This window comes from Acanthopagrus latus, chromosome 18, assembly GCF_904848185.1.
Source record: "Acanthopagrus latus isolate v.2019 chromosome 18, fAcaLat1.1, whole genome shotgun sequence".
Classification (NCBI taxonomy): domain Eukaryota; kingdom Metazoa; phylum Chordata; class Actinopteri; order Spariformes; family Sparidae; genus Acanthopagrus; species Acanthopagrus latus.
The window spans coordinates 27,457,483-27,472,978 of NC_051056.1; the positions used below are offsets into that span (position 1 = coordinate 27,457,483).

General features: G+C 42.1%; 1 protein-coding gene across 7 annotated transcripts in view; it reads right to left on the minus strand.

Annotated features, from left to right (window-relative positions):
• Positions 1-15,496, minus strand: part of atp8a1 (ATPase phospholipid transporting 8A1) — a 116,591-nt gene that overhangs the window by 20,950 nt on the left and 80,145 nt on the right. For all 7 annotated transcript variants that reach the window (XM_037077127.1, XM_037077129.1, XM_037077125.1 and 4 more), the window contains 3 exons: positions 12,893-13,003; positions 6,085-6,159; positions 4,096-4,218 (listed from right to left, as the gene is read on the minus strand). In XM_037077127.1, the coding sequence (XP_036933022.1) occupies positions 4,096-4,218; positions 6,085-6,159; positions 12,893-13,003 (309 nt within the window). The remainder of the gene's footprint in view (positions 1-4,095; positions 4,219-6,084; positions 6,160-12,892; positions 13,004-15,496) is intronic.

Genomic DNA, 15,496 nt, shown 5'->3' on the forward strand with positions numbered 1-15,496 from the left:
TTTACATTATGCGACGCCGCAGCCAAACAAAACACTAATGGGCGATGTAGCATGAAACAGCCGTGAAATCTATTCTGCCAAAAAAGCCCGGTCCACATTCGTGCCCCCGTCTCCTCCCCCTCCCCCAGCTGACCCAGACGCTGGGTGTTAATTCTGAGTGGAGCTGAAAAATTTGTCAGAGTCGGAGAGTAAACGGCTGACAGAGGAAAAATGAAAACAGAGAAAAACATCACATTTTAATCTTTGGCCTCTTCTTTGGCAAACGACACAAAATAGAGGCTTGTTTCTTAAAAACACATTTTTCAACCACTTCAGCAAACCTGTCTGCGAAACAGAAAACAAGACATATTCCAGACAAACTGCAAAAACCCTGAAAAATGAAAATTTCATGGGATTTTTGCAGGTTAAAGTCACTTTAGAACAACTATTAGTTCTGCTCTCGTTGTTTCCTCTGTTAATGTTTTGAAGCGTTGGTGGCAGGAGGTCAGTTTTTATTTTGTTTCCACTTCCATCCCTGTTGCACTACTGTAATTATTTGATCATGAATAAGGGATACTTCTATGCACCCGACCTTATGATCATTTGTGTTTTGTTTTAATTAAAATCTAGATTATAATGCTAAAATTCTCATTTAATGTGATGGTAATGCAGTAACTTTGGTAGACCAGCTCTCCTGGATGAGTGTAGAGGAAAACACTGGCTTCACATTGTAGGTTGATTCTGAATATTTTGCCAGGAAAGGATGTGAAAAGACAAATGAGCAGGAAGTGAAGCTGCTAATCAGGCTTGGACCAATACTAGGTATTACTGAATACTGTGATATTTACTTTGGTTACTTATTTTTACATTTGTGATCATTTTCACAGTATCAAACAGCTGTTACGGCATCTTCTGGCTTTTATTTTGAAAAGAAAACGCACGCTGATCTGTCCTGGCAGCTGAGGCAAGGTGCCCGATGTATGCACGCAGCACTTTAACACATGGACGTGGAGGACTTAGATTCAAGGAAGGATGCCAGCTCACCATTTTGGTAATATTTAAGGAGAAAACGGCCGAGCCAAGAGAAGAGATCTGAATGAGGCTACATGTCATCTTTCATGTATCGCGATTTGGGTATTTGGGGAGGAGGAAAGCAGTACTGAGTACAGTGAAGGGAAACGTCTTCAGCCTTTCTGAAACACCTTGGCCTCAGTGGCACGACCTCCTCACCTTCTCCATCGACTAAACAAAGTCCGGCAGCAGACACCCCCCTCCTCCCAGGATTACCTCACCCACCCACTGTGTACACAAACCCAATACACAGAGCAACGGGTGGCCCACACCAACCCCCGCTCCCCCATCTATCTCTGTGGTCAAATGTGGACTAAATCATCACTAATGTTACAATCACATGTTTATGCCAATTAGCCTCCCACTGACAGGCTCAGCTCTCAATCAGCCTCCTGTTCCCAAAGCACTGTGGGGGTGCAAACAAGCCCCGGCTTCCTCTGCACAATAACGAATGCTAATGAAATCAATAAATGTTCATAATCATTTGTCACAGTGGGATCCTCCCTTTCACCCCTCAAGCCACCCCGCTCTCTCTTTCTTCCGCTTGTATCCCGGCGAGTTGCTAGGGATCCCCCCTCGGAATGAATGCCCGGTCTGTCCTGTACAGATTCTGCCCTTTGTGGAACTCCTAATTGCCAAAAAAAAAAAAAAAAAAAAAAAAAAAAAAAAGAGCATGAATGCCAGTAATTAATATTGAGCCAAATATTTCCAGAGCTGCCCACCCCTTCCAGTTTTTTTTTTTCTGTACAGTTGGGGAAAGAAACAGAAGAGTGTAAGGTGCTGCGTAGGAGGTGATAGTTGATGGTAAACTGCTTTAATATACTGCGACTGCATAGACAGGAGTGCGGTTTATTACAGTGACTCAAGTGTCAGGGATATGTCATTAAAAGTGAACAGGTGACACATTTGAAGCCACGCCTCGAGTTTCTAACACCTCCCTTCTCTCACCTCAACACAAACAGCTTTAATTCACAAAGACAGTATCTGTTGTGTACAAAACAGCCAGGCGTGCAAAAAGACAGGCTTCGAGGGGCCAAATTCCTGCTGGATTTTCTCGCCTCGCCTCGGGCCAGCTGCAAGGAAAATATCTCGGGAAAAGAGCGGACAAGCCAGCAAAAACAACCTGCTGACCTGGCCGAGTCATCATTTATGGGTCTTGGAAAATGTGGCCCAAACAAAATTGAGGTTCTAACTATCAGACGCATATTTTCGTGACCTGTTTTTGGCTGGAAAACCGTTAATGAAGTCAAAAAGGTTAATGAAGGGAAAATCCGCCCTACAACAGAATTCAGCCACTCCTCTGGGCGATTAAATCAGCAGCAGGGAGGACAAATATCTCTGTAATCTGCTGCGTACATTATGGAATAAAGATAACGCTGTCAACGCCACCTCAGACCGCTTTGACAAATAGCATTAACTGAGTGTAAAACAGGTCTGTTTTGCCACCAAATGACCTTTATTTGTTTGGCTTTCATTAATTAACAACCCAAGCCATAAAAAGTTACATTAACTCACCTAATGACCCAAAATGTAATCGTAAATCTTGTGTGAGTTCACAATGTCAAATGTTTTTAGTAACTTTTGCAGTAATAGCTCTGGGAGAAACTTGTTCTCATATATCCTGCTCGCAGTTTGGAAAACAGGTGTGACATTAGTGGGGCTGCAACTAACAACTGTTTTCATCAGTGATTAATTTGCCCATTTGTTTTATTTGTAAAATGCCAAAACGAGTGAAGCCCTGGGAGATGTATTCAAATTGTTTATCATATATCACTAAGAAAAGCATCCAATCCTCTCATCTGAGGAGCTGGAACCAGAGGATGTTTGGCACTGTGTCCTGAGAGTAAAGTACATAAAAGTCAAACTTAAGTCAAAGTAAAGATGTTAAATATTACTTTGGTGAACTGAAAGTCACCCGTACGAGTAGTAGAAGTCTTAAAGAATCTGATGTCAACCTGGACCCAGATCAGATCCAATAATCAGAATTTTATTATCAGTGTTTCTTTTTATCTGATTGCTGACAAAATAAATAAATGAACTTTGGCTCTGATGCAGCATGTAAACTGTATACACACTGTAAATAAATGTAGTGGAGTAAAAGTTACAATCTAAAATGATAACTTGGTCAATCTGAAAACTCCTTTTGTGACAGAATTAATTAGTCTTGCTCAGTAAAACCGGAGATGTGATTTCATACACTCAGTGTGGTCCCGGACGGGTTAAACTCAATCTGACAGCTCTGCTCCGAGAACAAATAACTCTCTCGCTTAAACAAATTGCATAATTTTCCGCAACAAATGCTGTCACACAATGACAGCACACTCTGTCTATTCCCTCTTTCCCCCCCGATTCTTTCTGCTGCATCCCCCGTCCCATCTGACCTTCCCTGCCCCTGACCGCCATGGCCAATCAGCCTTTAATCCACCTCCATGCGGTGCTAACCAGGTCTCCACGCCTGTGAGGAGGGTCCAGGGCTCCGGCTCAGCATGGAGAAAGAAGGAGACATCTTTATTACCAGCGGGGGAAAGCTAACGGACAGGCCCTGTGACCAGACAAAATAGGTCAAGCCAGGCCAACCCGGGATACGACTGGAGACCCACCGACTGCAGCTGCCAGGTCACCGTGACGGGAGACGCGCCAGTCCCGAACAACAACACGACAGGAACATCTCGTGTCATTAATGTGATGTTAATTGGTTGTTAGAGCTGGAACAGTTGACCTTTTCATTTGTGTGGTGGAGCACAAACGACAAGCGCCCCAAAACAAATATTAACTGAGTACAAGTTCCTTACTAATCAACGGAGAGACTCTTATAATGCCGCACTCAGTTTGGAAAAACATGAGAGCTTCACTATCAAGACACACGTTTCTGTGGATGCAAACAAAAGAAAAGTAATCGAGATAAACTTGACAAGTAACTGAAACGAAATGTCCAAAGTAAGAATAACATACAAATGTAAAAAAGGATCCCAGTAGCATTTAAATCAGGTTGTGTGCCCATAAACATTAAATATGTACTCTAACAACACGTGAGATTTATGTTACCTTGGTGTTAAAGCCCATTGCATTCTGGGAGGTTTTGTAGAGTTCCGGGTATTTCAACATGTTTTCTTTCCTGCATGAGCGCTCAAATATTCCCAGAGTGAGAGGAGGCAGGGCAGTGAAGATCTGCACGAGAGAAAAACAGAACAGAGACACATCAGCGCTTCATCTCAGATTTATTCAGATTGTGTTGTGTTTTACACACAAATGATCAGCTCTTGTATTTAAGTGATGATATTAAAAAGCCTCTCATCCAAAATGATTAATATTCATTCCCGACTTCAGGGAGAACACTTTGTAAGACTGTGTGAGTAAATACTGAAAATACTTTACAGTCTTACAGTTCATTTATCTTTTCTGTAATGAAGACATCTTCGTTTCCTTGGCACATTGTACCAGTATCAGCAATGGATCAAACTCTAATTGTTAACACTGGTATTAGCTCAGAATTACACAACTGGTGCATCCCTAAAATAGTTACAGATTCCAGTATCATGGCACAACTAGTACTGATAAAGATAAGAACATTTAGTTGGAATATGTTTGGCATGCTGAAAAGGCTTTTGAAGATTTTGAAGAAGTTTATATTAAAGGGTTATTTCAGAGATGTGTATGATCTAATTTGTGCTCTTTCAAAGTGTAATGAAGGGAAGAAAGACTTTAAAACAGCTCATTTATACTTTATATAATGAAGATGTCTTTGAGAACTTCATAAAACTACCGTATATGAACTGTGTAGGTGAATGTAAAACTAATAAAACTCATGGTGGGAGGTTGTCTTCATCATCGCCACAATCTCCACATGTTAAACGTATAAACTAATTCGTTTCATTTTGCTCTCCACTTGTCTCATTCCTTACTTTACATCATTGAAGAGCACTGACCTTAAAACCTTTCGGTTTCTTATTTTGATTCGTCATGCTTCAAGTCTGTTCATATGCAAAACCCATCTCCATCTCCAGCGAACATCTGCGACGCTCTTGACTAAGAAGCAGGTATTTAAGCCGAGCTGAAGTGTAATTTCTTAGTGGTGTTGTAATGTTGTTCTGTATAGCAGCTGCTGAGAGAGGAGCGATGGTATTGTGTGGCTGGGGGGCTCAGCGGGTCAGTTGGTGTGAGTTCCCTGTAGGCCCATCTGGAGTGGGAGTCTGCAGGACTCAGTCTGCGGGACCAGCGGGTCACAGGACATGCTCCACTGGGCTCCTTTCTTATTCAGAGCCAGGCCCAGGAAGATCTCCATTGAGGGGCGGATTCAGCCCACTGCTTCTGACAGACTCCCACTGAGTCGGAGGAATTCTCCCAGTTTTGGGATAAAGTGAAAGACTGAACCCTCTTCCCACCCCCCAATACAGCGCTGGTCCTAAGGTGGTGGTTTATTATGAAGTGAACGCCGAGCTGTGGAAACGTTCTCCTCACTTGACAGTTTGTCCCTCCCATAAATTACTTCCATCAGGAATCAGGGGAAATTTCACTTCACACTTCTCTCACTCATTCGTGTTTATTGAATTGAGCTGATTTTAATAAACAGTTTAAAGTTACATATCATCTCCTCATGGGCTTAATGGCGAGGTATTAAAGATCAGACCTGCAGATGCACATTTTTTTTCATCTACCTAATTCATGACAGATATGAAATATGAGTTCATTAGGAGTGGTCCCATAATGGAGCCCTGTGGGACTCCCTACATCAGCCGCCAGCTCAGTCGCTGCTCCATTCTTCCTATTCTTTTTATCATTCAAACATAGCTGCCCTCGCTAACTACACTCTTTGGGGCAAGCGGAGCTGTTGTTCTTTCGTATTCTGTACATAGTTTAGGGCACAGAGGGAATACGGACTTGACAACAGGTCATAAATAAAGGAGAAAGGCTTCAAGATGTTGATGACATAGTCACGCAATAAAGGGATACGTCTTGAGGTACCACTGCAAATCACTTCTGCATCAGAAAGAAGTGAAGTGGGCTCTTTAGAGAGTTGATTTTATTAACACTCACCACGTTGTACAAGCCGATGCACCAGCGCTCAAACAGGATCTGGCCTGAGAAGCCATTGACGAACGCGAACCAGATCTAAGGGAGACAAAATCACAAAACGAAAGAGTCAGAACAGCAAAAACATGAGCAGAACGGAGTTTATACCAAAGAATCTTTTCATTTTCATGTCATTTTCATGGATAAACCGAGATGACAAGAATGGTTTTGTGAGCAAAACATTTCCCATTACTGTCACTTTAATCAGTGAGGCATTTAGTCATGAACCTGATACTTCAGGCTTCATTCAAACTAGATGATGAAAACACTAAATCGCTGTAGTCTTTCTAATTGCACTTTCATTACCGGTATATGCTTTCCATTAGTGATAGTGAGGGTGAGCAGTTACCATTATCAGATTTGAGACTGGCTCACTGTGTCTACAGACTAACAATCCATTTCTTCTGTCACACCACATTCTTCACTGCCTTGTGAGACCACAGAGAGAGAAACAGGGTCTCTTATAGAATGAAAAATATCAGAGAGTGAGCAGCTTCTGCTTATATATCTTAAAAATGAACACATGGATGATGCATCTAACAATAATGATTGTTTTGGGAGTAAATGAGGAAAAATAACCGTCCTTTCAATGACAAAATACAAACAAGACAGGAGCGGGTTTGTTTGAAGTGCTGACCCATGATCAACGTCTCATTTGTCTCTCTTAGACAGGTTTCAAATGCAGGAAAGGCAAGAGGCCACAACACAACAAATCAGGAACCAGTGAGTGACAAGTGGGAAAGCCTGGCCCTCCAGAAACCCTGAAAACTCCATGATGCAATTTGTGGACTGGATTCATCACGGGATTACCTACGAACATATATCAGCCCACTATTTCCCTCCTTGATCTACCTGAAGACAAGTGGGTGACAGAGGAGGTGAGATATGGGGGCAGAGTCAGAGCTGCGGGACTCTGAATGATAGGGACTTTGATATATTGTTTAAGAAAGCCAGACAGGGGTAATGTAAACCATATGCTGGACTGAGATGAGGCTTATCACCGTATCTTGAATGGTCAGACTTATCTGAACTTAAAAATGCCTTCTAAGATCAGGAGTCAGGTATTTTGAATTAACTACATTTGCGTGCAAGAGTAGTCGTTAATATCGGAGGTGGCAAGACATTCTTTACTGAAGCAGAAGTAGAAGTACTGATTCATCTTAATAAAAACTCTGCGGTAGAATCAGTTAATCTCTGTCTCTGGTCGTCAAACACTGACATTTTGGGTGTGTCAAGTGTCTGAAGAATAGCAACAACCCAGGGTCTCTGCAGATACGAGACACTAACACGTCACGTCATCTCGTCTTGCTACGTCTAGGTTGAAATCAGTCTTGTGATGTTGGGAAAGTGATGCACAGTGACGCAAAAATAAGATAATTTCCCCTCAAATGCATTTAAACTAAAGTAAGAAGCCTGGTTTGAAATTGTAAGGAGCGGAAAGTTCTGATATTTGAGTTGAAATGCAGGGAGTAAAAGTAAAAAATTGTCAGAAAAATTTAACTCAAGTAAAGTACAGATACTTTTAAAAAAAATCTAACAAACTATTTGTACTTTCTAACTTCCCACCTCAGGTTAGTGTACAGCATCTGGTAGGACTTGTCTGACACATCCTGGGGTAAAACTGTTTTTTTTTTAATCAGACGTTGTTCCTCTCTGTGTTACTGTTTGACACTTCGAGGTCCAGAATCGTCTCTCGCTCGCGCCAAATCTGTCAGGAGAACATCAGGGGTGCCGTGTTTTGGCCGTGGCCTACCGAGCATTTCCTCGCTTCATTTAACTTCATTATGAAGGCATGAACTGCTACAAATTCTCAGATTGGGACAAAGCCTATTTGAGGGCCCCACCCGCTGCTGCCACTCTCTACACGACCAATACCAATCTGCCGCTGGCCCTTCCCATTTAATCGTATAAGAGTATGCATGAAAACAAATGTCTGTCACCCCCCTCCTCATTCTCTTGGTTGGGTGTAGGAGGGGGTGGCTGCCTATAGATGAAGCCAGTGTTTATGTGTGTGCCCCTCACCTCCCCTTTCTGCCACACCCACCCATCACTGATCCCACCCTCCACTCCATCAGGTGCACTCTACCATGATGTTGTTTCTTTTATAAAGAGGGGGCCTGTTTTCACATTCATGCGGTTTGACCATGTGGCTCTCTAACCATGAGAATCAGAAGGTGTACAGTACATCTGTTGGCACTGCGAGAATGGTTTTCTGGGTGTTTTGGGTTTTGGCTCGCAGAAAATACCTTCAGACGTCGTTGCTATGGGTTATGTGAAGTTGAAGCCGAAGCCATGAGGCAGGTTCAACCATTAGCGTGGCTCAAGCAATGGTAACGAGAGGCTAGCGGGTAGGTCAAACTGCTGAATTAATTACAGCTCTGCCCAATGAGAGGCTCTGAGCTGATATATTGTTGTGCTAAGTTAAAAAAGGCTCCTATTCAAAGCATGTGGTAACTGCTTCTGTGTGAGTGTTTTGGCCTGGTCCTCGGGGTCCCAATAGCTCTTCTCTCTTTCTCCCTCTCTCCTCTCTTGAGGGACAGATGCATTGATTTGCTCATTAGGGGAAGTACCAGGCAGGATTTTTCTTCCCCTTTTCTTCTCCTCATTGAGTGCCACTCAGCGGAGGGGTGTGGCTGGCCTCTCTCCCCGACTGCACATCATGAAAAACAGTAATGGAGGGAAGCGGGAGATGAGAAAAGGAGGATTGGGCAATGCCTAGCCGATAAGAAGACTTCTTGCATATTCATCAGCGAATCAAAAATCATTGATTCCGAGGCTGCTCTGCAGGGCCTCGTCTAGAAGTGGCTCTGGGTTGGAGGGGAGGGGGCAGCATGACATTTGTCCCCAACAATGTGAGTCCTGATACTCTTAAGCTTAGTTCTGCAGAATTGCTAATGGAATTCATGCACAAAGCAAGCAAAGAATAAAGAGGGATATAAAGAGGGAGCTGATAAATATGCTGGAAATATGTGGAGCTACAAACACAAGCTGCCTCAACAATGCCAGGCTCGGCCTCTTTGGCTTCATTCAGCGCGCCGATGGTCGGCTAGCTTTGGTCTGCAGCTCGGAGCCGTCTCTGACTACACTGAGCCGAGCTGAATGAGCTTTCATGTAATTGCCTCATAAATGCCACTTGTCCATCAGCCCCCTCTGTAGCACCCTGGCAATGTGTCAATCAAACATGAGTGGCCAGCTGGATCGGCCATTTGAATTAAGTTGCCATGGCTCCCTTTGGAAAGGCCTCTTAGCTTGAATGTGTCTGAATTCAATTCTTTTCACACCCTTCTTTAGCTAATGGTGTAATTTGTCACAAAGTAGGAGTTATGAATTCTACTTAATGTTCATTAAGCACTGGGCCGCATTGTTTGAAAAATATCTGATTAATTATGATTGCCTTGTTTAATTAGATAATCATGTTTCAACCGTGACCATGCTTGAACTGTTCTCAAACTGATTAGGAAAAGGAATGCCAACCATAATCAGGATTTTGGGCAAAGCCAAAGGAAACGCTGTGAAGCAGTTCCAGCTGTCAGTCAATCATCCGCCGCAGCAACAGTCTTACTTTCTGACTCACAATTAACCTTCAGTGAGTCACAGAAAGTCCTGAGTGATCACACAACTGTTCCAAGAGCCTCAGACTAAGTTGCGCTCACATTCACGTCTTCCACAATAGCCGCAGAAGCCTTCACCCTCCTACTCTATGTCTCTTAAAAAGAACCAAAGACACAGTGGAAAGAGAGGGAGACGAAAAGAGGCTTAAACACAGAGTCTCCAAGTCCCGGTATTCAAATCGTAACGCACACTGTACCAGACAATGGTGGTGCGAACAAAAAAGTTGAAATTCCCGTCAACATCCTTGATTCTCTCCTTGCAAGGTAGCCTGGGAGTCGACGAGAAAAACATGCAGTCACAAAAGTAAACCTATTAGTGCAACAAACGCAGCTTTTAGCCGTACCCTGGGGTTGCTGCTGTGTTAGATGTCAGGGTCTTACAAAACAGGGACATTTGAAATATCGAAGCAGCCAAAGAGTGAAGAAATGTCCCATTATCTGCTTGAATCCCCTGAAGGAGCGTAGCACAGGGGGGGGGGAGTTATGTTTTCTGAAAGGGAGTAACAAAAGGTGTGCTAGAAAGAAGCTCGGCCTGCAGTCAGAACTATAGATGTTATGTTCTAGTTGTAGGAAAAGATCTGCTTTGAAAAGAGACCTGGTGTGTTTCAAAGAGAAGCTGCGGTTGACAAAAAAATGCATAAATAATGTTAAGGGGAATTTTGAACCGGGAAAGTTTAAGGGGGCAGGGGCGGAAAAAAACAAAAAAGGGCAGCAGCTGTGTGAGGTGGGGCAGCAGGCAGAAAGTCAAGATTTATCTACAGTGACAGAGAAACAAACCCTGGTGAAGATACGATTTTATATCATCGCTGTATCTCTGTTTATACTCTGTTGATCATGTTTTTTCCACTAGAAAACCTGGAAGCACATGGAGATGAGTCCACCAGTGAACATAAAGGACCATTTAGGATTCAAATGAAGGTCAGAGAGGAAAAAAAAAGAGTATAAAAGAAGAGTTTCCATAGTCGAGAATATATGTATAGTATACGCATTTTACCTACCATCACCTCTTCTGAGTGAATGAAATGTTGAAAAGTTAAGTCATGTTTAAAAACAGGGATGAAGATTAAATGAAATCAACATTCCAGCAGAGATGAAATGTTATACATAATGTTTTTCACTGACAGAAAATTAAATTTGCTGCAAATTGAATTTTGCTTTGGATCCGCATTTATAACTTGTATTTTTACCTTTTCTGGAAAAAAGGGTAGTACGATCAAACAGTGCCTGGAGAAAAAAAACAAAAAAACTTGAGTGCCCTCTTTCACTTCAGGTCACAATAAGCCAGAAGCAGACATGCTGGAATGTAAAAGGTAGTCTACTGATTCTCCATGGTGTATAAACCAGAATGAGGACGAGAGACGGGATCAGAGGTCAAGTGTCACAGAAGGAGGATGAACACAAAATAATTTTAAAGCACTCATATTTCCCTGACAGGTTATGTGGTGATGATGTTTTAAAAACATGTGGCTGATCCTTCTGTGGCCACCGCACAGCACGGCCCGGGAGCACTCTGAAGATTGGAAGATTGTCCCGTCTTCACAGCGCAAAGGAAGAGGAGGTGTGTAAATCACTTGTTACAACATCTGGTCTCTTGTGCTCTGTTCTTAGTGCGTGTCATATATTGTTTTTATTGTTTTTATACATGCTGTTTTGTAAAGCCAAAGTGAGCTATAAAGTTCCTTCCTTCATCTCCATTAAAAGTTCTTGATAGTTAGTTTGTGATTAAACACTAACCACAGATGTTTTAAGAAGATGCAAAGCCAACGTCGCTCCTCGCTTCAGTCCACGGCCGCTAGATCAAAACATCTGAGCACCCTCGATGATAAAGCTGCTGCTGATAGGAAGCACTTAACCTGTCTGGTCATTCTTGGTTATAGCTCTGAACCTGCAATCAGTACCGGGTCTGGTATCTGTCAAATGCCATCAAACCTACCGCACAGCCAACAGATCTTCCTAACCAGCATCCATTAATATACATGCGGAGTGGAACACGGTGGCTTTGAACAACATTCACTACCTGCTTATGATTTAACATCCAAAGCAAACGATTATTTTCATGATCTTCTCATCTTCCGGTTATTTTCACAATTAATCGATTCATTGTTGAGTTAATAAAATGTCAAGAAATTGTGAAAAATGCTCACCAGTCTTCAAAGTGCTTCTTTTGCCCAATGAACAGTTTAAACCCCATTTTATCTATGACTGTACTTCAGTACACTTCAAAACCTGCTGACTGGGAACTTTGTTTCAAATGTTATAAAGTAGAGGAAAGCTGTGATTCATTTACTCTCTTTCACAGCACGAGAGCACTCCGCCTGGCAACAAAGAAATAAATAAATCCTGACACACAAGAAGCTAAAACCACATTGCACATTTGCAGTTTTTGTTTTAAAAACGACTGAAACAATTAACTGATAATCAAAACAGTTCGTCTTTTGATCGACTTAGAGATAATAGTGAGTAAACAAGTCAACGTTTTGATTTCTCTCCTTAACTTTACGTTGGCAAATTGCGCGATAAGTCAAATATTGACAGATTTTCGATCCAATCATGAGGTCTAACACACATCAGCTTTTAAACTTCAAGGGTTTTGTGCAAGTTTAAGAAACGAAACAGAACAAGGAGAGAACATCTTTGAAATAAGAAAGCATTCTGCTTTGACTCCTTTATTTATTTATTGTACAATGTAAAATCTTAAAAATGTGATCTTGTAATTTTATGGCAGAAAATGGTCAGTACTCTTTTAAACGTTTGTTCGGATGAGCTGTGTGTATTCATGTATTCTAAGGATCCAGTACCTGGCGAGGATTTCCTGAAGGCAGACCTCCAGTTAATTAAGTATAGTTTCCCTTCATTACCGAGTGTGTGTGTGTGTGTGTGTGTGTGTGTGTGTGTGTGTGTGTGTGTGTGTGTCTGCGAGCGTGCCTGTTTGTTTGCGTATATTCTGTCCAGATACGTCAAAACTCAAACCATTTACCCGGGAGCTACACAAACTGGCAGGTAATGTGAAGGGCCAGTCAACAGAAACACAAACATGGAAACTCTAACAAGGAATCTTTGCCTTTACCCAATCGTGTCATGTGGAAAAACCTCAATGCTTTGCATTCAGATCTGGATAATTGCTAGACTCTCAGTCCTGAGAGCTACTGTGTGAGACTCACCTCAATGATGTAGAGGACAATGTTCTTGTAGAAGCAGTACAGGATACACTTGGCTACGCGGTTGTAATTCCAGGCTCCGTGGACGAGCAGCAGATTCTTCAAGTATTTGAACTGTGTGGGAGGGGAGTAAATGGAGGAAAACGGCGAGATGAATGAATAGGAAAGGTCTGTGTACAGTACACTGTCTAATGGTTCCTCATAATCAGTGATCACTAAAGCAGTTACAGCAGGAACTTCAAGATTAAAGAAAGCAGCAGCGTTTTGTCTTCCCCCGGCAGAGAGGACTGATGAGGCATTGTGGACAAAGCTCTCGCTAACACATTCCAGAAATTTCAACTCCGAGATTGTGAGCTTAGGAGAGCTTTAAAGTTGTTGAAATGTAGGAGTTCATACAGAGATATTGGTCTCCAGGGACTCGGGATAACAGTTAAATGGCTTTATAATTGTACGACCATTTAGGGCCTGTGGTGAACTCACAATTTCAGAGCTATTTCTGGCTGATAAGTGTGATGACACTGAAGCAGAACCTCGAGGCAACTGTTTCATCTTAGATGCCAGTAAATTACTGAAACAAAGCACACTAGCATCCTCCTGATGTTTGACAAAAATGACTGTTCTTAAAATGTCAAACCAGACTGCAAATAAAAAGAAGTAGAACTCCACTTCAATTTTAACAGATTTGTTTACTTCTTGTCTTTCGTCTTCTCGTCATTTACTTTCATAAATGGTGACGAAAAGCAGCAAATCATCACATTTAAGAAGTTGGAACCAACAAATGTTCGACACTTTGCCTGCAACAACTGTAATTGAATAACTGATTAATCAACTTATAATTTCAGCTCTAGTTAAAAATGGAATGTTTTCATTTCTAGTGATAACTTCCAACCTCCAGTTTTCAACCGTACATGCACGATGAGTTAAACATTGTCAGCTGTAAAATAATGATAAATAAATAAATCTAAACTGCACTGCATCCTCTTATCATCTGACAAAAGGAAAATGCCCCAGAAACCAGAGTCAGACACTGGAGGAGTAGAAGTAAACTCGTTTTTTGTTTACTTGACTACTTCTTTGCAGTATTCTTTGGTAAACCGACAGCACACTGGCTGCTTCCCGGTCTGTCTGACCCCTCGAATGGTCGAATCAAACATCAGTTAACACGGAGCTGAGCTGATGACAGATGGAGGGCAGAGGTGCCTCAGCCCAGAGCCTCTTCACTCTGCACACAGATGACTCCAAGCTTTCAAGCACTAAATCTTAGAAACTAGCTCCTCAATAATGTACAGCAGCGAGGGGCTGATCTGAGACTCTACAACATTAATATAAATCATGAACCGGGATAGAAAAACAAGTTACACAACTTCCAAGGATTGATTTCAGTTTGCAGTCCGCAAATTACAGTTAATGTACCGTTACGCCAATATATGGAAAACACCACTGGAAGTCTGGAGGTGTAATTTAATTTGATGGCGGGGACACAACCTAAATGGATTATAAGAGGCCACCTGTCTTTGAAAGATATACACTTTTACATGTCGAGCCGATTGAAGGGGGCACTTAAGACAAAACCCAAGTCTCTTGAACGGTAATTGCACACCAAACACAGAGAGCGTTCTGTGTTTTAGTCAGCTCCTGGTTTCCCATACTCTCAAGCCCTGTAGCTGTAATAGAAACATGATGTACTGAGTGTGCTGTGTAGAAGCAGCCTTTATACAGGACCTCTGCAGCTTTTGTTGCTTATGTGTATCACATATCGATGCAGGGTTTCATCCAAACTGGTTACCAGTACTTACAGTAAGTAGCGGTTTGCTGGGATCTGTTTCTGTATAGTCATGTTGGGAGCAGGGTGTCACCAGATGCCTGTTTTACAGGTGTTACTGCTTCACTGTCTAAGCTCATGCCCTGACAGACATATGACCTATTGTTACTCAGGACAATGAGCCATGCTATCACTAACACATATTACACTTGAGCAAGACAATAACAGGAGAGACGATTTGTGGAATCTGACTTCCAGAGAGAGAAATGGGCACAGATATGCCGGTCGCTGCCAGATTGAGGACAAGCACCTGCAGCTTCAAAGAAAACATATGTCGATCAGAATCGAGCTTTAACTCGGCTGAAGTGTCTTAAGGTTTTTATTTGATGTGCATAGTTTTGGTAATGTGTCAATGTGTGAATATCTTTATTCCAGAAGAAAAAAAACTTACATGAAAACATCAGTGTGCTTATTTTACACAGTATTCGTCTCTCTTGATCCAGTCTGGAAGGCTTTCATTATCGTATAAGCAGTTTAGTGAAACTTAAACACAACAAAATGAGTTTTAAAGTGGTACTGATGCCTCCGTGACCTACATAAGCAAACAAGACCATCAGCAAGAAGACTGGCTATTTCTATATGGTTAATCTTGATTAAAATTAGATCTTTTTTTTATTGCAAAGTGCCTCAAATGAATTAAGGAGTCTTACATTCTGAGGCGAGAAGCTGCTGTGTAGTCTGGTGGTACAGCAGCAGAACATCTGGCCTATTAAGTAACATTTCATGTTGGCCTCGCTAACGAGCTACTATATCCTGCTGCTGGCTTACTATTATCAAGACTGAAC